Here is a 26,093-nt window from a genome sequence, read left to right on the forward strand (position 1 = left end):
TAGATGCAGACCCGCAGGAGGGAGCAGGGTCCTGTAGTGGAGGAGGGAGAGAGCGGGTCTCCTGTAGTGCAGTGGTGGCAGTGGGCAGCTGAGCGGGGGCCTCCAGCTGTTGTGCCCTCTCTTGTACCAGGGGCTCTATCCTGAGGAGGGGAGGTGGTGTACTCACGTCCCCGTCGGGGAGAGCAGCAGGGGACTTGCCGGCAAAGGATCCCAGGAGTCCGGAAGCAGAACAGGCAGCACAGGAGCCCGACCGGAACCCGTAATGGCCGCCGCTCCCACAGAGCTGGAGCGCAGACTGCGCACGGGAGCAGGAGACCCAGGTGGAGAGGCCGGAGCCAAAGAAGGGGTCCTGGTTAGGAACCTTCCGATCCCTCTGGCAGGCAGCTGAGCAGGTAAGGTTGTCGGCAAGAGCGTCCAACGTCACCGGGTGCCTCTCGTCATGGGGCAGGGAGCAGCAGGTAGCAGATTTAGCAGGTTACGTGGCCAAGGGACAGAGCTCCCGGACTAAGCGGCCATTCCCGTTGGCAGCAAGACACGCCCCCCCCTCCCCCGCGCCTTGAACACTTTCAAGGCAGCATTAACCCCTTAAGGACGCAGGGTTTTTTAGTTTTGCATTTTCATTTTTTCCTCCTTACCTTTTAAAAATCATAACCCTTTCAATTTTCCACCAAAAAATCCATATTATGGCTTATTTTTTGCGTCACCAATTCTAATTTGTGACATTAGTAATCATTGTGCAACAAAATCGAAGAAAAAACACCATTTTGTAACTTTTGGGGGCTTCCGTTTCTACGCAGTGCATATTTTGGTAAAAATGACGCCTTCTCTTTATTCTGTAGGTCCATACGGTTAAAATGATCCCCTACTTATATAGGTTTGATTTTGTCGTACTTCTGGAAAAAATCATAACTACATGCAGGAAAATTTATATGTTTAAAAATGTCCTTTTCTGACCCCTATAACTTTTTTATTTTTTCCGCGTATGGGCCGGTACGAGGGCTCATTTTTTGCGACATGATCTGAAGTTTTTATCGGTACCATTTTTGTTTTGATCGGACTTTTTGATAACTTTTTATTCATTTTTTAATGGTATAAAAAGTGACAAAAATACGCTTTTTTTGACTATGGATTTTTTTTTACGTGTACGCCATTGATCGTGCGGTTTAATTAATGATATATGTTTATAGTTCGGACATTTACGCACGCGGCGATACCACATATGTTTATTTTTATTTACACTGTTTTATTTTTATTTTTTATGGGAAAAGGGGGGTGATTCAAACTTTTATTAGGGAAAGGGTTAAATGACCTTTATTAACACTTTTTTTTACTTTTTGTTTGCAGTGTTATAGGTCCCATAGGGACCTATAACACTGCACACACTGATCTCTTATACAGATCAGTGTTATCGGCGCTTGACTGCTCCTGCCTGGATCTCAGGCACGGAGCAGTCATTCGCCGATCGGACACCGAGGAGGCAGGTAAGGGTCCTCCCGGTGTCCTGTAAGCTGTTCGGGATGCCGCAACTTCACCGCGGCTGTCCCGAACAGCCTGACTGATTAGCCGGGATACTTTCACTTTCGCTTCAGACGCGGCAGTCAGCTTTGATCACCGTGTATGAAGGGTTAATACAGGGCATCACGGCGATCGGTGACGTCCTATATTAGCCGCGGGTCCCGGACGTTGATGGCCGCCGGGACCGACCCGATATGAATGCGTGATCCCGCGGCAGCCGGCGGAGGACATAAATATACGTTCCGTCGTTAAGGGGAACATGTGAGGTCAGCAACTGCATCAGCCAACTTAGGTGGGGCTTCTAGTCTGCCTCCTTCCTCCCATTGTATGAGGGCTCAGCCACACTGGATGGTACCTGGGAGGAGGCTGTGAGTTGGCCTAGTGCTGCCGTAATTGCCCATTGGCCCCTGGTTTTGCTTATCACGCACAGAAACCTTGGCGTTGGTGTGCGGGCTCTGGTGTGTCCTTCATGCAAGGATATACTGGCTAATGTCTCAATTTTAACATCAGTGTTGAGGGATAGCCAATGTATTGTATACATCTACCACATAGTGCACCTAAATTCCTGTATTATTCTAATTGTTACACATCCACACCGTCTATCTGGTGAAGGATTCTATTGTGGCACTTGTAGTCCGCTGCAGGCATCCTCCATTGTATGCATTTTTATGCTGGGGATTGCCGCTAGCAATGGATTACAAGGACAGGATCTGCTCCCCCAGTATAAATGCACAATTGTACAACTGCATTTGGGGATGAGCACCTCCAGCCATTTGAGACTAGTGTTGCTCACGAATATTCGCAATTCGAATATTATTCGCGAATATCGCATATTCGCGAATTCGCGAATTTTGCGAATATAGCGCTATATATTCGTAATTACGAATATTCTTTTTTTTTTTTTTTTGTTTCTTTTTTTCAGAGTACACATCACAGTGATCACCCCTCTCTGCTTCCAGCTTGTGTGGTGTAAAGAAGGCTGTAATACAACTGTGTGAGACTGGGGTGCGAAAATTCGCATATGCGAATTTTCGCATATGCGAATTGTCGCGTATGCTAATTTTGTATATGCTAATATTCACATAGGTTAATTTTCGTATACGCGAATGTTCGCATATGCGAAAATAAAACGAGAATATAACGAATATGCGAATATTCGCGAATATATTACGAATATTCGTCCATATATTCGCGAATATTCGCGAATTCGAATATGGCCTATGCCGCTCAACACTATTTGAGACCAGGTCTTTGTTGTTGCTTCAAATGTCATGCCTAGTTAGGACTGTAACTAACCAGTGTATATTATCCAGTCCAAAATAGTCAATAATGTCTAAATGTCTAACCACTTTCCTGTCCATCGTGTACAGGGTACTCTACTGGACAGAGAGTTCTCCTGGAGGCATAGGTAAAATACGTATAGTGACAGAGCTACCATGTATAAAAGGTAATATTGCTATGTTGTCTAAAAATGTATATTTTTGGTTATAGTGTTCTGGGGATAAGTAGCTATATCCGAAGGGCCCAAGCAGCTAAGGAATTTGGGTAGAAAGCGTCCGTCAGCCTGATCCGAGTCAAATGTGTTTATGTATGCAGTTACGAGACTCAAAAACCTCGTATGTCTAACCATCCCAGTTATTCATACCCTTGCTAACAAAGTAGCCTGTAAAGACATTCTCACCAATGCCACATGGACTCGTCCCGTTATTTATTTATTCACCAGCCCTGAGAAGGACATTCGGCATAAATGACCCAGGAATTGTTATCACCAGGCCCCAGTGGCCACTTTAATGTCGTACACCCTGCAGGACTGGGCGCCGAGGACAGCTGTTGTTAAGAGGGGGAGTTTGTGGTGGCCCAGTACAGGAGTTGCAGCCCTGTACCCTTGCTGCCCTATATACAATGTGTTATGCCTTTAAGACCTGTTGTCATGTGATTGTAACCCAGTGAGGTACCATGTGACCTATGGGACCCCACCAGAGTCTCGCCCATATAAGCCCTGGGTGGAGCCTCCTCTTTCTCTTTTAAGTCTTTGCGGAGTTGCAGTAAGGTCAAGGACTAGGTGTCTTGAGTCCTAAAAAGGCCTAAAGTCTACCACGGATCCTAAAGTCCAGTACCCCACAGGTCAAGTCAAAGCCTGGTAAGCTATAGAAGGGGTGAAGTCAGTCATAGTCTGCCATAGTCAAGTCAGTCTAAGTCAATCTGTCTTCAGCCATCGTGGCTCTGCAGCAAATGGTCCCAGTCCACCATAAGTCCCAGCAAGTCCTGAGGTCTCTGAAGTCACTGGTCACCTACTAGGGCCCAGCCAAGCTGTATAGACTGTTACATCTGTCTGAATCAGTAAAGCTGCCAATGTTCCATAACTTGGTGTCGGAGACATTGTTTGCCCCCGTGCCTAGCCTAGGATCTAGCGGTATTCCTTCGGGTGGTGTAGAGGATAAACCATGCCCTGGTGTCACAAACACAAGGGGTTAATGCCAACTGCCCCTAGGGTAGTTCCATCTGCCCTCATCACACCCTCACCACAGAGGAACTGTCTGATTTGACAGCGGCGATCTAAACAGTTAATAGCCGGCTGCGGCGATCGAACACAAAGGCCATGTTCACACGTAGGAATACAATGGTACTCTGCTGCTGCTAAATCTCTGTGTGGAATTCCGCATGGAGATTTGGCAGCAGCAGAGTCCCATTGTAAATAGCATTAGGGAAGAATTGTGACAATGCTTCTTATCTTAGGATATATTGATAATATCTTCTCCTTTTATTATACATTCTCCTGAAATGAAATATTCAACCATTTATAATGTATATTTATTAATAATTGTGACATAATGGCCGTACACATAATGTCTCTATCATCCATCAGGAGCTGAATCAGGAGATGTTCACATTATGCTCATTGGACTGGGTAATTATTTGATTTGTCCCTTAGAATCCTTTCAAATTCAACATTTCGCTGGAAGGTTTTACTGGTTATACTCTCGTTGTCTCAGGTGAATTTTCTCATGTTTAGCAAGAGCTGAATTCTGTATGAAACATTTCCCACATTCAGAGCATGAATATGGCTTCTCTCCTGTGTGTGTTCTCTCATGTCTAGCAAGGGCTGAATTATTTGTAAAACATTTCCCGCATTCTGAACATGAACATGGCTTCTCTCCTGTGTGCGTTCTCTCATGTCTAGCAAGGGCTGAATTATTTGTAAAACATTTCCCACATTCTGGACATGAAAATGGCTTCTCTCCTGTGTGGATTCTCTCATGTATAACAAGATGTGATTTTAGAGGAAAACATTTTCCACATTCTAAACATGAAAATGGTTTCTCTCCTGTGTGGAATCTCTCATGTCTAACAAGCTGTGATTTCACGATATAACATTTTCCACATTTTGAACATGAATATGGCTTATCTCCAGTGTGATTTCTCTCATGTCTAACAAGATGTGATTTCACAGTATAACTTTTTCCACATTCTGAACATGAATATGGCTTCTCTCCTGTGTGAATTCTCTCATGTCTAGCAAGAGCGGATTTATCAGTAAAACATTTCCCACATTCTGAGCATGAACATGGCTTCTCTCCTGTATGACGTTTTTTATGTGTAACAAGATCTGATTTACTTGTAAAACATCTCCCACATTCTGAGCATGAATACGGCTTCTCGCCTGTGTGAATTCTCTCATGTCTAATATGAGTTGATTTATCTGTAAAACATTTCCCGCATTCTGAACATGAATATGGCTTTTCTCCTGTGTGAGTTCTATTATGTGCCACAAGCTGTGATTTCGCAGTAAAACATTTCCCACATTCTGAACATGAATATGGCTTCTCTCCTGTGTGAATTCTCTCATGCATAACAAGATCTGATTTACATTTAAAACACTTCCCACATTCTGAACATGAATATGGCTTTTCTATTGTGTGATTTTTTTCATGTCTAACAAGTTTAGATTGATTTATAAAACATTTCCCACATTCTGAACACGAATATGTCTTCGCTCCTGTGTGACTTCTTCCATGAGTAAGAAGATTTGATCTTCTTTTAAACTGTTTTCCACATTCATCACAATGAAACCTTTTCCTCCCTTTCTGCTCTGCACTTGCGGTAACAACTTGTGATTGGTTGGGAGAAGGTTCCTGATGATCCGTTGGATTGTATGAGAGATCTGTACTGTGATGTCCTGGATGTAGTACAGGTTGTAGTGTATAATCTTTGCCTGAGGAGCGCTGCATGGTATCTTCATCGTTATAATTCAGCGATAACATCACATCTTCATCACAGTTGGGATTTTCTGTTAGGAATAAAGTAGATTTTGTTTTTATTTTGGTGTGTTTTTTTTTCAAACCACAAAGTAGAGACATTTATAACATTTCTATTTGTCTGTAAAACACAAGTGCAGTTTTTGTTAACCCCTTACTCCTATGCTCTAGCATTCTAAACATGTTGTTCAGAACACTCGGAGCCGGAGGCCGTGATCGTGACGTCACGGCCACACCTCCCTCGTGACGTCACGCCCACTCCATTCATGTCTATGGGAGGGGTGTGTCAGCTGACACGCCCCCTCCCATAGACATGAACTGAGGGGGCATGGCATGACATCACGAGGGGGCGTGGTTGTGATGTCACGACCACTGAGGCAGGAACCCGGCTTTTGTTTAGAATGTTGGGTGTTGTGGGAGATCAGACATCTTATCCTTTGGATAGGGGATAACATATCTAGCAGCGGAGTCCCCCTTTTAGGACCTTGCCAATTTTCGTTGTTGCATTTTTATTTTTTCTCCTCACCCTTTAATAGCCGTAACGTTTACTTTTTCATCTACACGCCCATATGAGGATTTGTTTTTTTGTGGGACTAAACTGTACTTTGTAACGTCTTTCTTTAATTTTTCTCTATAACATATGATCCAAAAGGGGGGGGGGGGAATTACGCTGTTTACTGAGCGGCCAAACTAACATGTCATTTTGACACTTTACGTCGGCGCGATTGAAACTCGATTAAAAGCGATTAATACCCAATTTGTATAGTTTGCATCATGTTTTACTAATTAAAAAAAAATTTCAAAAACTTTATTTTTTCAAATACCGTATATACTGTATGAAGGTATTTTTTTGTGCCAGGATCTAAAGGTTTTATCGGTACTATTATGATATTGATTTTTTTTATTTACATCATTTTTGGGGGGATATGATGGGATTAAAAAAAAAATTGTAATTTTGGGGTTTGATATTTTTTTACATTTACAACGTTCACCTTACAGGAGAAGTAATGTGTGTGTGTTTTTTTTTTTGTTTTGTTTTTTTACACTTTATTAGTCCCCTTGAAGGACTTTTAGTAGGAATCATTAGATTGCTCATACAGATCAATGCAGTTCTATAGAACTGCATTGATCTGTGTTCTCTGGGCTCGACTGATACATCCGGCTGTAGACAGACAATAGCAGAGCCACAGATGGGCAGGAAGCAGGGGTAAGCCCTCCAGCTACCTCCTGAAGTAGATTGCCAAAACACCCAAAGCGCCAGGCTTTTAGAGGCGGCCCTCGTCTATTGAAATCAGCTGGAGGGGGGTCCCGAATATGGAACAGGCTCAATTCAGGAGCCCGCGCCAAACACCCTAACAGCACCATGACGTGTATACAAGTCATGGGTCATTAAGGGGTTAAAGTCAGACGTGGAGCCACAGCGTAGCGAACACAATACAATCGTTAAAGAAGTACTCCGCCCCTAGACATCTTATCCCCTATCCAAAGCATAGGGGATAAGATGTCTGATCAAGGGAGTCCCACCGCTCAGGACACCTGCGATCTCCCTACTGCACCCAGAGTTCATTTAGAGTGTCGGGTGCAGCGCCAGAGGCTCGTGACATCACAGCCACGCCCCCTCAATGCAAGTCTATGGGAGGGGGCATGACAGCCCCCTCCCATAGACTGGCACTGAGGGGGCATAGCTGTAATGTCACGAGCGGGACGCGGCCGTGAGGTCACGTGCCTCCTCCCCACATCGCCAGTCAGAGGTTTGCTCCGTGCACAGGATGTCTGGGGTGCTGCAGCCAAGATCAAAGGGGGGTCCCCAGCTGTGGGACCCCCATGATCAGACGGGATAAGATGTGAAGGGGCGGAGTACCCCTTTAAGATACAGAACCAACATGACATAGGGGTTTACATTGCACAGCGTCTCCAGACACGAGAATATCAAACACGACTGGGACTTTTCAGCTTTTCTCCTGACACTTATTGGACATATCTGAAATGAAGTGGGACAATGGTTTGTTGCTCTAAAGAAGAGATAATTATTGGATCTACAGGGTAAAAACTGTAGTTCCTCTTGGGCTCAATGAGTAGATCGAATATGTGAACTAACTCTGTCCTAGCGGTACATACAATAATACACCTTACTGTCCCAAATCAATGTTATTTGTACCATTTCCTATTCATAGATCTCTCTGACCCACCGCCATTCATAGATCTCTCTGACCCACTGCCATTCATAGATCTCTCTGACCCACTGCCATTCATAGATCTCTCTGACCCACTGCCATTCATAGATCTCTCTGACCCACCGCCATTCATAGATCTCTCTGACCCACTGCCATTCATAGATCTCTCTGACCCACCACCATTCATAGATCTCTCTGACCCAGTGCCATTCATTGATGTCTCTGACCCACCGCCATTCATAGATCTCTCTGACCCAGTGCCATTCATAGATCTCTCTGACCCAGTGCCATTCACAGATCTTTCGGACCCACTGCCATTCATAGATCTCTCTGACCCAGTGCCATTCATAGATCTCTCTGACCCAGTGCCATTCACAGATCTCTCGGACCCACTGCCAGTCATAGATCTCTCTGACCCACTGCCGATCATTGTTATGTGCTAGAGGCGCTCGGACACCTACTACCGGCTATATTGACCTTCTGCTCAAGTTACTGTACAAGTTACTATTACCTCGAGCGATATGTACATAACAGTGGACAGTGTGCCAGGCTTAGCAGATGTTATTTAGTATGGCAACGCTTGATTTTGCACTGATGAAAGGAAAAGGATGGTAAGCTATGCTCTGCCCTGTGGAGGGATGCAAAATGTCCATGGAGGAGGACCTGGATGAGTAGGAGGATAGGCGGCTACGGTCATAATTTCAACCGGATTGGCGCAACCATGCAGGTGTCACTACTATTTCTAGGCCTCATTGCGGTGGAGCCTAAAACGATGAGAGGCCTGTAATTTTCATCATAGGAATACCTCAACTATGAGCTATATCATGAGAAAATAAAATCACATTGCCTGATATTTAAAGAATTTATTTGCAAATTATGGTGGAAAATAAGTATTTGGTCAATAACAAAAGTTCATCTCAATACTTTGTTATGTACGCTTTGTTGGCAATGACCGAGGTCAAAGGTTTTCTGTAAATCTTCACAAGGTTTTCACACACTGTTGCTGGTATTTTGGCTCATTCCTCAACGCAGATCTCCTCTAGAGCAGTGATGTTTTGGGTCTGTTGCTGGGCAACATGGACTTTCAACTCATTTCAAAGGTTTTTCTAAGGGGTTGAGATCTGGAGACTGGCTAGGCCACTCCAGGACCTTGAAATGCTTCTTACGAAGCACCTCCTTCGTTGCCCAGGCGGTGTGTTTGGGATCATTGTCATGCTGAAAGACCCAGCCACATTTCATCTTCAATGCCCTTGCTGACGGAAGGAGGTTTTCACTCAAAATCTCACGGTAGATGGTCCCATTCATTGTTTCCTTTACACGGATCAGTTGTCCTGGTCCCTTTGCTGAAAAACAGCCCCAAAGCATGATGTTTCCACCCCCATGCTTCACAGTAGAGGCGGAGAAGGAAAATATGACCCTTACAGAGGCGCTGCTAGTTCCAGAGTAATGTAGAAGCCAACCAGAGGTATTGGTAAAATACCGGAGTGGTTTATTAGAGCATAAGAAGACTATGAAGTACACAGATGACGCGTTTCGGGGGAGCAACCCCCTTCCTCAGATCAGTGTCACTGATCTGAGGAAGGGGGTTGCTCCCCCGAAACGCGTCATCTGTGTACTTCATTGTCTTCTTATGCTCTAATAAACCACTCCGGTGTTTTACCAATACCTCTGGTTGGCTTCTACATTACTCTGGAACTAGCAGCGCCTCTGTAAGGGTCATATTTTCCTTCTCCGCCTCCACTTCCATCAGGATCGGATCTTTTCCTTTCCTGGGACCCAGCCTCAGCAGCAGTTCCGATCCTTCTGTCACCCACGGTGTGGGTTATATGCGAATACCTTATTCGCTCAAGGTGAGCGGCCATTACCTAAGGGGCAATTCCTGCCCGCTCACTGTGTTTGTTTTTATCTGTTATTCCTGTCTAGTGGTAACGCACAAGGCGCCTGTGTCGGTCTCTCCGTTTTTCTCTCCCACACTCAGGTATGCTTCACAGTAGGAATGGTGTTCTATAGATGCAACTCAGCATTCTTTCTCCTACAAACACGACAAGTTGAGTTTTTACCAAAAAGTTCTACTTTGGTTTAATCTGACCATATGACATTCTCCCAATCCTCTTCTGGATCATCCACATGCTCTCTAGCAAACTTCAGACAGGCCCAGACATGTACTGGCTTAAGCAGGGGGACAGGTCTGGCACTGCATGATTTGAGTCCCTAGTGGTGTAGTGTGTTGCTAATGGTAGCCTTTGTTACTTTGGTCCCAGCTCTCTTCAGGTCATTTCTAGGTCCACCTGTGTGGTTCTGGGATTTTTGCTCACCGTTCTTGTGATCATTTTGACACCCCATGGTGAGATCTTGCGTAGAGCCAGAGTTCGAGGGAGATTATCAGTGGTCTTGTATGTCTTCCATTTTCAAATTATTGCTCCCAGTGGAGTTTGGAATGCGACTGACTGAGGTTATGGACAGGTGTCTTTTATACTGATAACAAGTTCAAACAGGCGCCATTAATACAGGTAACGAGTGGAGGACATAGAAGGCTCTTAAAGAAGAAGTTACAGGTCTATGAGAGCCAGAAATCTTGCTTGTTTGTAGGTGACCAAATACTTATTTTACTGAGGAATTTACCAATTCACTAGAAATCCTACAATGTGATTTCCTGTATTCTTTCCCCCCATTCTTTCTCTCATAGTTGAAGTGTACCTATGATGAAAATTACAGGCCTCTCATCTTTTTAAGTGGGAGAAATTGCACAATTGGTGGCTGACTAAGTACTTTTTTTCCCCACTGTATATTTGTACCCTGGCCAAAGCTTACTTTTTTTTTTTTTATCAGAAAATTTTTATTGAACATTTTGTATTTTTATAAACAAACAACAATACAAACTAAACCCACAACCTCCCCCCTCCCCCCCTAGGTTCCCATGTTGTGTCCTCCTCAAGGGATGAAGAGAGACCCGCAACATAGAAAAATAGTGCAAAAGAACACTTGATCCGTACATACATTGCATAGATGAGACACAATCAAGAAGAAGCACCACTCTGAACAGTCAACAAAAGGGCAAGGGTGAGGACATCTACAAGGGACTACAGAGAAAGTATAAATGGAGTCCCACTCAGGAGCTCAAAGAGAGCTCCATTGCCATAGAACACATAACAATACGAGACTAACACAGAAGAACAGGACACATAACACACAAGCAACACTGTGGAAAAGACAGACAAGGAAATTATCTCACTCCCCCCCAACAATACTTCCATAGGGTTCCTACGTAAGTACAACGACGGTAGACCTGGAGTGTCAATCCAAGGTCCCCACATAAGCTCCAACTTATGCATGGCCTTCCACTTAAAGTGGTACTAACGTGCTGACAACTTATCCCCTATCTAAAGGATAGGGGATAAGTTGCCTGATCGCGCAGGGTCCCGCTGCTGGGGAACCCGCGATCTCGCACGCAGCACCCCGCTCTCATCAGGCCCCAGAGCGAACATCGCTCCGGGTCTAATGACTGCCGATCACGGGGCCAGAGTATCATGACGTCACGCTCCGCCCCCTCAATGTAAGTCTATGGCAGAGGGCGAGACAGCTGTCTCGCCCCTGCCATAGACTTACATTGAGGGGGCGGAGCGTGACGTCACACGGGGGGCGGAGCTGTGACGTCACGATCACCGGCCTCGTCATCAGACCCGGAGCGGATGTTCGCTCTGGGGCCTGATGAGAGCGGGGTGCTGCGTGCGAAATCGCGGGGGTCCCCAGCGGCGGGACCCCGTGTGATCAGGCAACTTATTCCCTATCCTTTAGATGGGCGATAAGTTGTCAGCACGGTAGTACCCCTTTAAGATAGACACCCTTCTCTAACCTAAAAACATGGTTAAGTTTCGTTATGAGTTCAGACACAGTGGCAAAAGCTTACTTTCTGTTTGCAATGATTGCACAGTGCCACGTTTTCTGGTGACATAGAAAAGAATTTTCATGCAGCAGATTACCGGATAGGGACAGCACCACCTGACTGTGCCCTTCCTACAGATGCAGCAGCATCACTGTCAACTTATTTCATCAGACCTACATCTGTTACATTTGACAGGTCTTCTTAATCTTGGCTTAATCTACCCTCCTGCTCAGAACTTGTCACCTCCTCCTCACCTGGTTCCCTTGTCCTGTCCAACAATACATAGTCATCATTATCAAACTCCTCCTCATCGTCCCCGCCACGCCTCTCTACATGAACCTCTTGGGCTCCTTGTTTCCCCTCAGCATAGCCACCATGACGCCTTACAGTGCTCCTACAATGCTCACCATCACTAGTCTTTCACCTCCACCACCAACACACTCCAAAGGTTGACTGCCCTCACATAATTCAAGATAGAGATGATGGAACAAACCGACTAGAACGGACATTTCCACTGTGCCATGTAACTGTAGACAACGAGGAATCCACTGAAAGTTGGCTCACCACCATATCTTCAGATTCTTCTTCCTTCTCCTGAAAAGACCTCGAATGAGTCAATCAGTCCACAAGGCTCGCACTATCCACACAACCCCTGGCAGACAGTGAAAACTTTGGACACTGATGCAGCTGTTACTACTACATCCAGGCACCTGGCTGCTACTGCTACCTGTACTGGTGTTGGTACTGCCACCAACATTCTTACTTGCAGAAAGGCCAATACCAATATCCAATCAACAATTCTTTTACTATTGCTTTACTAGATATAGTGATTTGTCACTCACCTACAAGTCAACTCTCACTGTCAATGCGTTAAACTGTTATGTGGCAACCAGGTAGAAATACTTTGTGTGCGATTAAACCTTGAATATACACATAAATGCGCTTTAAATGTGTATTCAAATGAAATGCTTTAAACTGTGTTTTTATGTCACATCCAGGTGGAAATACCATGGATACCTTATCCCTATTGTTGGACTTTATCATAATCATATCATAAATAAACCTTGGCCATTGTCTGGGCTTTTCCTGTTTGTCCCAGCTAGGGTAAATCTAATCAAGATGGTTCTGCTACCTAAAATTTTATATATTGCTTTACAGTCTCCCTTTCCTATTCCCACATGTTCCTCTGGAAGATATCTGGTAGTATTCTTTTATATGAGCCAATAAGTCTACCAGGGTTAGAGTCACCACATAGCAAAGATCTTAAAAAGGGGGGGGGGGGGGTGTCTAGCTCTATCTGACCTACAATTGTATTTATGGGGTCGCTTAGTAGTCACATGTCCCCTGGTGTGCCACTTCAGAACTGCTCAGAACCCAGGAAATGTTGACAGTCCCGCACTCTGTGGCATATAGTCATCCTATACATCTGCTCTATTGTGGAGCAGATAATATGACACTGTACCGTAGGAAACACCTGACTCAACGTCAATTTCTGATGATTTGGTTGGCCTCTAAAGAGGTATGGGGTGGGCTTCGATCACTATACTCCTGGAGTGGGCTTTGATCACTATACTCCTCTTTACAGTGCACCCGATGATGTCCCAGGACCGGACCTGGATCTGCCAGTTTTGGGAACCTACCCTGGTGGTCTCCAGCTCTTCTCATCTATCACCTGTATAATTATTACCCTCTATCCTGAACATGACACCTGTGCTTCTTCCAAAAGCCTTCAGTATTCCCCTAATGCTTTTTTTGCACGACCTTTCACCAACAATATAAAGAGTGAATCAGTGCAAAGACAATCACATGTAGAAGAGGATCCTACACACAACGGGACTGCCACACATCTAATATTCATGGACTATATGGAGGACAGCCTGATGATTTTAAACGCTAGGAAGAAAAAAAAAAAATAAATAAATAAATAAATAAATACGCTCAAAATTCCCTCTGTTAATCCTTTCTTACATACCTGGGGTAACACCTCCTGGAATTCTTACATACCTGGGGTAACACCTCCTGGAATTATTACATACCTGGGGTAACACCTCCTGGAATTCTTACATACCTGGGGTAACACCTCCTGGAATTTCGTCCTTCCCTTCCCTCATACACGGGTGATGGCCCCTCATCCTCTCTTCTTCATCCTCCACTTTATTATTAGTCAGATCTCCCCCCTGATGTGACATATAGAACAATTCACTACAATACAGCAGACAGGAGGAGCAACAGAGACCCCCAAAATCTATCCTCACATCTATGACTGCAGGACCCCCCTATAGAGATGTGGGATAGGATCAACCTCATCTACCTGATGCTTCTCTGGGACATTTCCCTCTGGACAGTCCTGGGAATACAGAGGACGGGGACACCTCTCGGGTGGATCTCTATACATGACTCCATCTGTAGGGAACACACAGGGAATGAATAGATTATTATCTCAGAGAACCTCAGAACAGATTTTACTTTTACAACCAGCGAAAGTCTCCCCCTCCTTACACTGCTGATTGGCCCCTTGATTTGTCTCCACTTCTTCTTCATCTTTAATCTCAACCTTAATATGGATCAGATCTTCACCCTAAACATAAACAACAATAAAATGTAAAATGGATCAATCACTTTGTCATATTTTTAAGGAGACTTTAGCTCCATCTACCTGATGGTTCTCTGGGACATTTCCCTCTGGACAATCCTGGGAATACAGAGGATGGGGACACCTCTCGGGTGGATTTCTATCCATGACTCCATCTGTAGGGAACACACAGGGAATGAATACATTACCTGCTGGATAGATTTCTATGTTACTAAGTGGTGACAGTGATATATATGTCTCTTCTTACCTGTTGATGTGAGGGGCTGCTGATCCTCCATCATCACCTGATCCTTGTACTGATCCTTGTGTCCTTCTACATACTCCCACTCCTCCATGGAGAAATAGACCGCCACGTCCTGACACCTTATAGGAACCTGACACACAATGATACAGTCATCACCCCGACCCCTCCAGTGGTGTTACTGTATAATGTCCCAGCATTCCCAGCAGTGTCACCTCTCCAGTCATCACCAGACCCCTCCATTACTGTATAATGTCCCAGCATTCCAAGCAGTGTCACCTGTCCAGTCATCACCAGACCCCTCCATTACTGTATAATGTCCCAGCATTCCCAGCAGTGTCACCTATCCAGTCATCACCAGACCCCTCCATTACTGTATAATGTCCCAGCATTCCCAGCAGGGTCACCTACCTCTTCAGTCATCACCAGACCCCTCCATTACTGTATAATGTCCCAGCATTCCCAGCAGTGTCACCTCTCCAGTCATCACCAGACCCCTCCATTACTGTATAATGTCCCAGCAGTGTCACCTCTCCAGTCATCACCAGACCCCTCCATTACTGTATAATGTCCCAGCATTCCCAGCAGTGTCGCCTCTACAGTCATCACCAGACTCCTCCATTACTGTATAATGTCCCAGCAGTGTCACCTCTCCAGTCATCACCAGACCCCTCCATTACTGTATAATGTCCCAGCATTCCCAGCAGTGTCACCTCTCCAGTCATCACCAGACCCCTCCATTACTGTATAATGTCCCAGCATTCCCAGCAGTGTCACCTCTCCAGTCATCACCAGACCCCTCCATTACTGTATAATGTCCCAGCAGTGTCGCCTCTACAGTCATCACCAGACCCCTCCATTACTGTATAATGTCCCAGCAGTGTCACCTCTCCAGTCATCACCAGACCCCTCCATTACTGTATAATGTCCCAGCAGTGTCACCTCTCCAGTCAGCACCAGACCCCTCCATTACTGTATAATGTCCCAGCAGTGTCACCTCTCCAGTCATCACCAGACCCCTCCATTACTGTATAATGTCCCAGCATTCCCAGCAGTGTCACCTCTCCAGTCATCACCAGACCCCTCCATTACTGTATAATGTCCCAGCATTCCCAGCAGTGTCACCTCTCCAGTCATCACCAGACCCCTCCATTACTGTATAATGTCCCAGCATTCCCAGCAGTGTCACCTCTCCAGTCATCACCAGACCCCTCCATTACTGTATAATGTCCCAGCATTCCCAGCAGTGTCACCTCTCCAGTCATCACCAGACCCCTCCATTACTGTATAATGTCCCAGCATTCCCAGCAGTGTCACCTCTCCAGTCATCACCAGACCCCTCCATTACTGTATAATGTCCCAGCATTCCCAGCAGGGTCACCTCTCCAGTCATCACCAGACCCCTCCATTACTGTATAATGTCCCAGCATTCCCAGCAGTGTCACCTCTCCAGTCATCACCAGACCCCTCCATTACTGTATAATGTCCCAGCATTCCCAGCAGTGTCACCTCTCTAGTCATCACCAGACCCCTCCATTACTGTATAATGTCCCAGCATTCCCAGCAGTGTCACCTCTCCAGTCATCACCAGACCCCTCCATTACTGTATAATGTCCCAGCAGTGTCACCTCTCCAGTCATCACCAGACCCCTCCATTACTGTATAATGTCCCAGCATTCCCAGCAGGGTCACCTCTCCAGTCATCACCAGACCCCTCCATTACTGTATAATGTCCCAGCAGTGTCACCTCTCCAGTCATCACTAGACCCCTCCATTACTGCATAATGTCCCAGCAGTGTCACCTCTCCAGTCATCACCAGACCCCTCCATTACTGCATAATGTCCCAACAGTGTCACCTCTCCAGTCATCACCAGACCCCTCCATTACTGTATAATGTCCCAGCAGTGTCACCTCTCCAGTCAGCAGCTCCATCATCTTGTTGAACAGTTCTAGGATCTCCTGTTCCTCTATTTCCTCATGTATCAGGGAGTGAGGTGGGGGCCCCGGGATTGGGCTCAGGGTTCTTTCCCATCCTTCACACACAGGGGCCCGACAGCGCCCACTAGAGGACTTCTTCACTACTGTGTAATCCTGTGTATGGAGAGACACATTAATATCACAACATACATTCCCAGAATCCCTCACCTCTCCAGTCATATCCATATATTACATAGATAAGAATGAGGTCATGTGACATCACTCCCAGAATCCCTCACCTCTCCAGTCATATCCATATGTTATCACATAGATAAGAATGAGGTCATGTGACATCACTCCCAGAATCCCTCACCTCTCCAGTCATATCCATATATTACATAGATAAGAATGAGGTCATGTGACAGCACTCCCAGAATCCCTCACCTCTCCAGCCATATCCATCTGTTATTACATAGATAAGAATGAGGTCATGTGACATCACTCCCAGAATCCCTCACCTCTCCAGTAAGCCAGAAGAGTATCTGTAGGGTGAGGTTTATGATCCTGTCAGCCATCTTGTTCCTGTCTCTCTCCATGGTTGATGGGTCAGTCAGGACAGATAATGCAATTTTATAAGAACCTGAAAGAAAAGAAAGAAAATTTTAATGTAAAAATGGCTGTGAGAGTGACAGGAAGGTTGGTCGGGGTCACTATATTTCCTCAAGTTTTCTGTCATATGTAGAGAAGTTTGAGGAAGTGTATATCCCATCTAGCCCCTTAAAGGGGTACTCTGCTACTCAGCGTTTGGTACAAACTGTTCCGAACGCTGGAGCTGGTGCCGCTGGATAGACTTGCATTTAGGGGTGGGGCGTGATGTCATAAGGGGGCGTGGCTATGACGTCCCGAGCTCCCGACGCCGGTTCCAGCGTTCGGAACAGTTTGTTCCAAACGCTGAGCAGCGGAGTACCCCTTTAAAGGACCACAGGTTTTTTTCTGTTTTTGCACTTTCATTTTTTCCTTCTATAAATCAGAACGCTTTCAATTTTGCACCTACAGACTCATATGAGGGCTAATTTTTTGTGCCTCCAATTATACTTTGTAATGATATTAATCATTTCACCACAAAATCTTTGCACCAAAATTAGTGTGTTTAAAATTGTCCTCTTCTAACCCCTATAACTTTTTTAATTTTCTGTATACGGGGTGGTATGAGGGCCCGTTGTCAGCACCGTGATCAGAAGTTTTTATTGGTACCATGATTGTTTTGATCTGACTTTTTGATCAGTTTTTATACATTTTTTTATGATATACAAAGTGACCAAAAATACGCAGTTTTGGAGTTTTGAATTTTTTTTTTTAGGTGTACGCCATTGACCGTGTGGTTTAATTAACCTTATATTTTTCAGTTCGGACATTTTCGAACGCGGCGATATCACAAGTCTTTATTTTTTATTATGTATAGATTTGTGTGGCTCACTTAGTAGTAGATTGTACCTGAGGTTAAAGGTGTTGCCTTTACCCAAGAAGGCCTATAATTAAAATGTATGAGGGTATATAAACGGAATTTATATAAAACTAGTCCTCAAGGTACAATTTGAAAAAAGAAAAAGGATATAAGAAATGAGAGTTGGTCCAGTAAAAGTTAATATATGGTATTTATTGATTACAACAATATATAATATAGGACAACCTATTAAACCTCAGCAGGGCCCTTGCATGGGGTATAGGGGTCCAAAAAATGAGAATGGTAAAATGGAAAAAAGAAGAAAAAAAGGTAAAACAATTATGTGGAGATAAAATTGTAAAGAACAAAAGATGTAATGGAATTCTCAGCTCACCCTCCAGGGCCCCAGGCGCACGGACTGTGCGAGGCAGCACCACTTAGCAAAACAAAAAAACTGGATGTCCAGCGCCAAGGTTCGTGCAAAACAGATTCTTTAATGCTTAAAATGCCATAGCAGGGGTCATAAGGTGACGCGTTTCAGGTGCGTTAGCACCCTTAATCGTACCTTATGACCCCTGCTATGGCATTTTAAGCATTAAAGAATCTGTTTTGCACGAACCTTGGCGCTGGACATCCAGTTTTTTTTTATAAAATTGTAAAATATAATAATAAAATATGATAATGTACTGTATATCGAAAACAGTTAATGGCAGTCTCTGGTGTAAGTCAAATTCATTCGTTTGAAGCGCTTGTTATAATTCAAAAAAGGGTGCCTGGGATGTTCAGCATTGGAGTGGAAGTATATTGTAGTAATGAGCTGGCGATCTGTCACAGTTCATTCATAAGTTAGGATACAGATTTGCCGCAATGGTACAGTGTAACAATGTTGGCACAGTTCATGTGACAGTTGAATTGTGACAACATCCATATACTGTCACATGAACTGTGCCAACATTGTTACACTGTACCATTGCGGCAAATCTGTATCCTAACTTATGAATGAACTGTGACAGATCGCCAGCTCATTACTACAATATACTTCCACTCCAATGCTGAACATCTCAGGCACCCTTTTTTGAATTATAACAAGCGCTTCAAACGAATGAATTTGATTTACACCAGAGACTGCCATTATCTGTTTTCGATATACAGTACATTATCATATTTTATTATTATATTTTACAATTTTATCTCCACATAATTGTTTTACCTTTTTTTCTTCTTTTTTCCATTTTACCATTCTCATTTTTTGGACCCCTATACCCCATGCAAGGGCCCTGCTGAGGTTTAATAGGTTGTCCTTGTTACGCCGAGCGCTCCGGGTCCCCGCTCCTCCCCGGAGCGCTCGCTACACTCTCGCTACTGCAGCGCTCCGGTCAGATCCACTGACCCGGTGCGCTGTGATACCGCCTCCAGCCGGGATGCGATTCGCGATGCGGGTGGCGCCCGCTCGCGATGCGCACCCCGGCTCCCGTACCTGACTCGCTCTCCGTCGGTCCTGTCCCGGCGCGCGCGGCCCCGCTCCCTAGGGCGCGCGCGCGCCGGGTCTCTGCGATTTAAAGGGCCACTGCGCCGCTGATTGGCGCAAGTGGTTCTAATTAGTGTGTTCACCTGTGCACTCCCTATGTATACCTCACTTCCCCTGCACTCCCTCGCCGGATCTTGTTGCCATTGTGCCAGTGAAAGCGTTTCCTTGTGTGTTCCTAGCCTGTGTTCCAGACCTCCTGCTGTTGCCCCTGACTACGATCCTTGCTGCCTGCCCCGACCTTCTGCTACGTCCGACCTTGCTTCTGTCTACTCCCTTGTACCGCGCCTATCTTCAGCAGTCAGAGAGGTTGAGCCGTTGCTAGTGGATACGACCTGGTCACTACCGCCGCAGCAAGACCATCCCGCTTTGCGGCGGGCTCTGGTGAAAACCAGTAGTGACTTAGAACCGGTCCACTAGCACGGTCCACGCCAATCCCTCTCTGGCACAGAGGATCCACCTCCTGCCAGCCGGCATCGTGACAGTAGATCCGGCCATGGATCCCGCTGAAGTCCCTCTGCCAGTTGTCGCCGACCTCACCACGGTGGTCGCCCAGCAGTCACAACAGATAGCGCAACAAGGCCACCAGCTGTCTCAACTGACCGTGATGCTACAGCAGCTACTACCACAGCTTCAGCAATCATCTCCTCCGCCAGCTCCTGCACCTCCTCCGCAGCGAGTGGCCGCTTCAGGCCTACGACTATCCTTGCCGGATAAATTTGATGGGGACTCTAAATTTTGCCGTGGCTTTCTTTCTCAATGTTCCCTGCACTTGGAGATGATGTCGGACCAGTTTCCTACTGAAAGGTCTAAGGTGGCTTTCGTAGTCAGCCTTCTGTCTGGAAAAGCTCTGTCATGGGCCACACCACTCTGGGACCGCAATGACCCCGTCACTGCCTCTGTACACTCCTTCTTCTCGGAAATTCGAAGTGTCTTTGAGGAACCTGCCCGAGCCTCTTCTGCTGAGACTGCCCTGTTGAACCTGGTCCAGGGTAATTCTTCCGTTGGCGAGTACGCCGTACAATTCCGTACTCTTGCTTCTGAACTATCCTGGAATAATGAGGCCCTCTGCGCGACCTTTAAAAAAGGCCTATCCAGCAACATTAAAGATGTTCTGGCCGCACGAGAAATCCCTGCTAACCTACATGAACTCATTTATCTAGCCACTCGCATTGACATGCGTTTTTCCGAAAGGCGTCAGGAGCTCCGCCAGGATATGGACTTTGTTCGCACGAGGCGTTTTTTCTCCCCGGCTCCTCTCTCCTCTGGTCCCCTGCAATCCGTTCCTGTGCCTCCCGCCGTGGAGGCTATGCAGGTCGACCGGTCTCGCCTGACACCTCAAGAGAGGACACGACGCCGCATGGAGAATCTCTGCCTGTACTGTGCCGGTACCGAACACTTCCTGAAGGATTGTCCTATCCGTCCTCCCCGCCTGGAAAGACGTACGCTGACTCCGCACAAAGGTGAGACAGTCCTTGATGTCAACTCTGCTTCTCCACGTCTTACTGTGCCTGTGCGGATATCTGCCTCTACCTTCTCCTTCTCTACTATGGCCTTCTTGGATTCCGGATCTGCAGGAAATTTTATTTTGGCCTCTCTCATCAACAGATTCAACATCCCGGTGACCAGTCTCGCCAGACCCCTCTACATCAATTGTGTTAACAATGAAAGATTGGACTGTACCATACGTTTCCGCACGGAGCCCCTCCTAATGTGCATCGGATCTCATCACGAGAAAATTGAGTTTTTGGTCCTCCCCAATTGCACTTCCGAAATTCTCCTCGGACTACCCTGGCTTCAACACCATTCCCCAACCCTGGATTGGTCCACTGGGGAGATCAAGAGTTGGGGTTCCTCTTGTTTCAAGGACTGCCTTAAACCGGTTCCCAGTTCTCCTTGCCGTGACCCTGTGGTTCCCCCTGTAACCGGTCTCCCTAAGGCCTATATGGACTTTGCGGATGTTTTTTGCAAAAAACAAGCTGAGACTCTACCTCCTCACAGGCCTTATGACTGTCCTATTGACCTCCTCCCGGGCACTACTCCACCCCGGGGCAGAATTTATCCTCTCTCTGCCCCAGAGACTCTTGCTATGTCTGAGTACATCCAGGAAAATTTAAAAAAGGGCTTTATCCGCAAATCCTCCTCTCCTGCCGGAGCCGGATTTTTCTTTGTGTCCAAAAAAGATGGCTCCCTACGTCCTTGCATTGACTACCGCGGTCTTAATAAAATCACGGTAAAGTACCGCTACCCCCTACCTCTCATCTCTGAACTCTTTGATCGCCTCCAAGGTGCCCACATCTTTACCAAACTGGACTTAAGAGGTGCTTATAATCTCATCCGCATCAGAGAGGGGGATGAATGGAAAACGGCATTTAACACTAGAGATGGACACTTTGAGTATCTGGTCATGCCCTTTGGCCTGTGCAACGCCCCTGCCGTCTTCCAAGACTTTGTTAATTAAATTTTTCGTGATCTCTTATATTCCTGTGTTGTTGTGTATCTCGACGATATCCTGATTTTTTCTGCCAACCTAGAAGAACACCGCCAGCATGTCCGCATGGTTCTTCAGAGACTTCGTGACAATCAACTTTATGCCAAAATGGAGAAATGTCTGTTTGAATGTCAATCTCTTCCTTTCCTAGGATACTTGGTCTCTGGCCAGGGACTACAAATGGATCCAGACAAACTCTCTGCCGTCTTAGATTGGCCACGCCCCTCCGGACTCCGTGCTATCCAACGTTTTTTGGGGTTCGCCAATTATTACAGACAATTTATTCCACATTTTTCTACCATTGTGGCTCCTATCGTGGCTTTAACCAAAAAGAATGCCAATCCTAAGTCATGGCCTCCTCAAGCGGAAGACGCCTTTAAACAGCTCAAGTCTGCCTTTTCTTCGGCTCCCGTGCTCTCCAGACCTGACCCATCTAAACCCTTCCTATTGGAGGTTGATGCCTCCTCAGTAGGAGCTGGAGCGGTCCTTCTACAAAAAAATTCTTCCGGGCATGCTGTTACTTGTGGTTTTTTTTCTAGGACCTTCTCTCCGGCGGAGAGGAACTACTCCATCGGGGATCGAGAGCTACTAGCCATTAAATTAGCACTTGAGGAATGGAGGCATCTGCTGGAGGGATCAAGATTTCTAGTTATTATTTACACCGATCACAAGAACCTCTCCTATCTCCAGTCTGCCCAACGGCTGAATCCTCGCCAGGCCAGGTGGTCTCTGTTCTTTGCCCGATTTAATTTTGAAATTCACTTTCGGCCTGCCGATAAGAACATTAGGGCCGATGCTCTCTCTCGTTCCTCGGATGCCTCGGAAGTAGAGCTCTCTCCGCAACACATCATTCCTCCTGACTGCCTGATCTCCACTTCTCCAGCCTCCATCAGGCAAACTCCTCCAGGAAAGACCTTCGTCTCTCCACGCCAACGCCTCGGAATCCTCAAATGGGGTCACTCCTCCCATCTCGCAGGTCATGCGGGCATCAAGAAATCCGTGCAACTCATCTCTCGTTTCTATTGGTGGCCGACTCTGGAGACGGATGTTGTGGATTTTGTGCGAGCCTGCACTGTCTGTGCCCAGGATAAGACTCCTCGCCAGAAGCCCGCTGGTCTTCTTCATCCTCTGCCTGTCCCCGTACAGCCTTGGTCTCTGATTGGTATGGACTTTATTACAGACTTACCCCCAACCCTGTGGCAACACTGTTGTTTGGGTGGTCGTTGATCGATTCTCCAAGATGGCACATTTCATCCCTCTTCCTGGTCTCCCTTCAGCGCCTCAGTTGGCAAAACAATTTTTTGTACACATTTTTCGTCTTCACGGGTTGCCCACGCAGATCGTCTCGGACAGAGGCGTCCAATTCGTGTCAAAATTCTGGAGGGCTCTCTGTAAACAACTCAAGATTAAATTAAACTTTTCTTCTGCCTATCATCCTCAATCCAATGGGCAAGTAGAAAGAATTAACCAGGTCCTGGGTGATTATTTACGGCATTTTGTTTCCTCCCGCCAGGATGACTGGGCAGATCTTCTACCATGGGCCGAATTCTCGTATAACTTCAGAGTCTCTGAATCTTCCTCCAAATCCCCATTTTTCGTGGTGTACGGCCGTCACCCTCTTCCCCCCCTCCCTACTCCCTTGCCCTCTGGTTTGCCCGCTGTGGATGAAATATCTCGTGATCTTTCCACCATATGGAAAGAGACCCAAAATTCTCTCTTACAGGCTTCATCACGCATGAAGAAGTTTGCTGATAAGAAAAGAAGAGCTCCCCCCATTTTTTCTCCTGGAGACAAGGTATGGCTCTCCGCTAAATATGTACGCTTCCGTGTCCCTAGCTACAAATTGGGACCACGCTATCTTGGTCCTTTCAAAATTTTGTGCCAGATTAATCCTGTCTCTTACAAACTTCTTCTTCCTCCTTCTCTTCGTATTCCTAATGCCTTTCACGTTTCTCTTCTTAAACCACTCATCATCAACCGTTTCTCTCCCAAACTTGTTTCTCCCACTCCTGTTTCCGGCTCCTCGGACATCTTCTCCGTAAAGGAGATACTGGCCTCCAAGAAGGTCAGAGGGAAAACTTTTTTTTTGGTCGATTGGGAGGGTTGTGGTCCTGAAGAGAGATCCTGGGAACCTGAGGACAATATCCTAGACAAAAGTCTGCTCCTCAGGTTCTCAGGCTCTAAGAAGAGGGGGAGACCCAAGGGGGGGGGGGGTACTGTTACGCCGAGCGCTCCGGGTCCCCGCTCCTCCCCGGAGCGCTCGCTACACTCTCGCTACTGCAGCGCTCCGGTCAGATCCACTGACCCGGTGCGCTGCGATACCGCCTCCAGCCGGGATGCGATTCGCGATGCGGGTGGCGCCCGCTCGCGATGTGCACCCCGGCTCCCGTACCTGACTCGCTCTCCGTCGGTCCTGTCCCGGCGCGCGCGGCCCCGCTCCCTAGGGCGCGCGCGCGCCGGGTCTCTGCGATTTAAAGGGCCACTGCGCCGCTGATTGGCGCAAGTGGTTCTAATTAGTGTGTTCACCTGTGCACTCCCTATGTATACCTCACTTCCCCTGCACTCCCTTGCCGGATCTTGTTGCCATTGTGCCAGTGAAAGCGTTTCCTTGTGTGTTCCTAGCCTGTGTTCCAGACCTCCTGCCGTTGCCCCTGACTACGATCCTTGCTGCCTGCCCCGACCTTCTGCTACGTCCGACCTTGCTTCTGTCTACTCCCTTGTACCGCGCCTATCTTCAGCAGTCAGAGAGGTTGAGCCGTTGCTAGTGGATACAACCTGGTCACTACCGCCGCAGCAAGACCATCCCGCTTTGCGGCGGGCTCTGGTGAAAACCAGTAGTGACTTAGAACCGGTCCACTAGCACGGTCCACGCCAATCCCTCTCTGGCACAGAGGATCCACCTCCTGCCAGCCGGCATCGTGACAGTCCTATATTATATATTGTTGTAATCAATAAATACCATATATTAACTTTTACTGGACCAACTCTCATTTCTTATATCCTTTTTCTTTTTTCAAATTGTACCTTGAGGACTGGTTTTATATAAATTCCGTTTATATACCTTCAAACATTTTATTTTTATTATGTTTATATATTTTTTATATGGAATTTGGGAAAAGGGGGGTGATTTTAACTTTTAATAAGGAAAGGGTTAAAGTGTGTTTTTAAACTTTTTTTTTTTTTTTCCACTTTTAGTGATTTTTAGGAGGAATCATTTTATTCCTCATACAGATCAATGTGGTTCTATAGAACCACATTGATCTGTGTGCTCTGCGCTTGATTGATAAAGCCTGGTCCTGCTGACACAGGAGGAGAGGTAAGCCCTACGGCTACCTCAGAAGTGGATCGCCCCTCCCACGATCGTGCTGCGGGGGGAGGGGCGATCCACCCCACTGGACCACCAGGGAGCAGTTAAAAGGTACCTTTAGACGTCGCTGTCAGCTTTGACAGCAGCGATCTAAAGGGTTATTAGCCGGCCACGGTGATCGCCACATGTTGGCTATTAACGCCGGCCCTCAGCTACAAGAATCAGCTGGGGGCCGGCCGGTATGACGCGGGCTTGAGTCGGGAGCCCGAACCATACCCCGTTAATGGCTCAAGGACGTGATTACATGTCCATGGTCGTTAATTATCTACGCAAAATTGGGTTAGATGTGCGAAATCCAGGAGAGAGTTAAATCACTAGCAAGAATTGGTAGAGACTTCTGGTCCTATTTTCTGGCCTGGAATGAAAGTCAGGATGGGTAGTAGGACCTTTAATTCTTCTTCTTGAGCCACGTCACATTTGTGGATGAGCCAAGATCAGCACAGGTGCTGGAGACAGCTGGGTGTAAAAAGCTTGAAATTAGTTTGCAAGTGAGGCTGAGAGGACCCAGACCCTCTGATGGGAGTTGCATTTCCCTGATCACAAGAGCTTACAATCTATGAGGAGGAGGAGACAAGAGGAGTGAGGATCCTGATCACAAGAGCTTACAATCTATGAGGAGGAGGAGACAAGAGGAGTGAGGATCCTGATCACAAGAGCTTACAATCTATGAGGAGGAGGAGACAAGA

The 26,093-nt window shown here is 46.4% G+C and overlaps 1 protein-coding gene across 1 annotated transcript in view; it reads right to left on the reverse strand.

Annotated features, from left to right (window-relative positions):
• Window positions 1–26,093, reverse strand: part of LOC130299357 (zinc finger protein 615-like) — a 68,651-nt gene that overhangs the window by 24,555 nt on the left and 18,003 nt on the right. The window contains exons 3-10 of the mRNA XM_056551446.1: window positions 17,099–17,220; window positions 16,575–16,754; window positions 14,669–14,795; window positions 14,485–14,576; window positions 14,328–14,406; window positions 14,140–14,231; window positions 13,897–14,005; window positions 4,486–5,803 (exon numbers count right to left, since the gene is read on the reverse strand). Coding sequence (XP_056407421.1) covers window positions 4,486–5,803; window positions 13,897–14,005; window positions 14,140–14,231; window positions 14,328–14,406; window positions 14,485–14,576; window positions 14,669–14,795; window positions 16,575–16,754; window positions 17,099–17,220 — 2,119 coding nt within the window. The remainder of the gene's footprint in view (window positions 1–4,485; window positions 5,804–13,896; window positions 14,006–14,139; window positions 14,232–14,327; window positions 14,407–14,484; window positions 14,577–14,668; window positions 14,796–16,574; window positions 16,755–17,098; window positions 17,221–26,093) is intronic.

The sequence above is a fragment of the Hyla sarda genome, chromosome 1, assembly GCF_029499605.1.
Source record: "Hyla sarda isolate aHylSar1 chromosome 1, aHylSar1.hap1, whole genome shotgun sequence".
NCBI lineage: Eukaryota > Metazoa > Chordata > Amphibia > Anura > Hylidae > Hyla > Hyla sarda.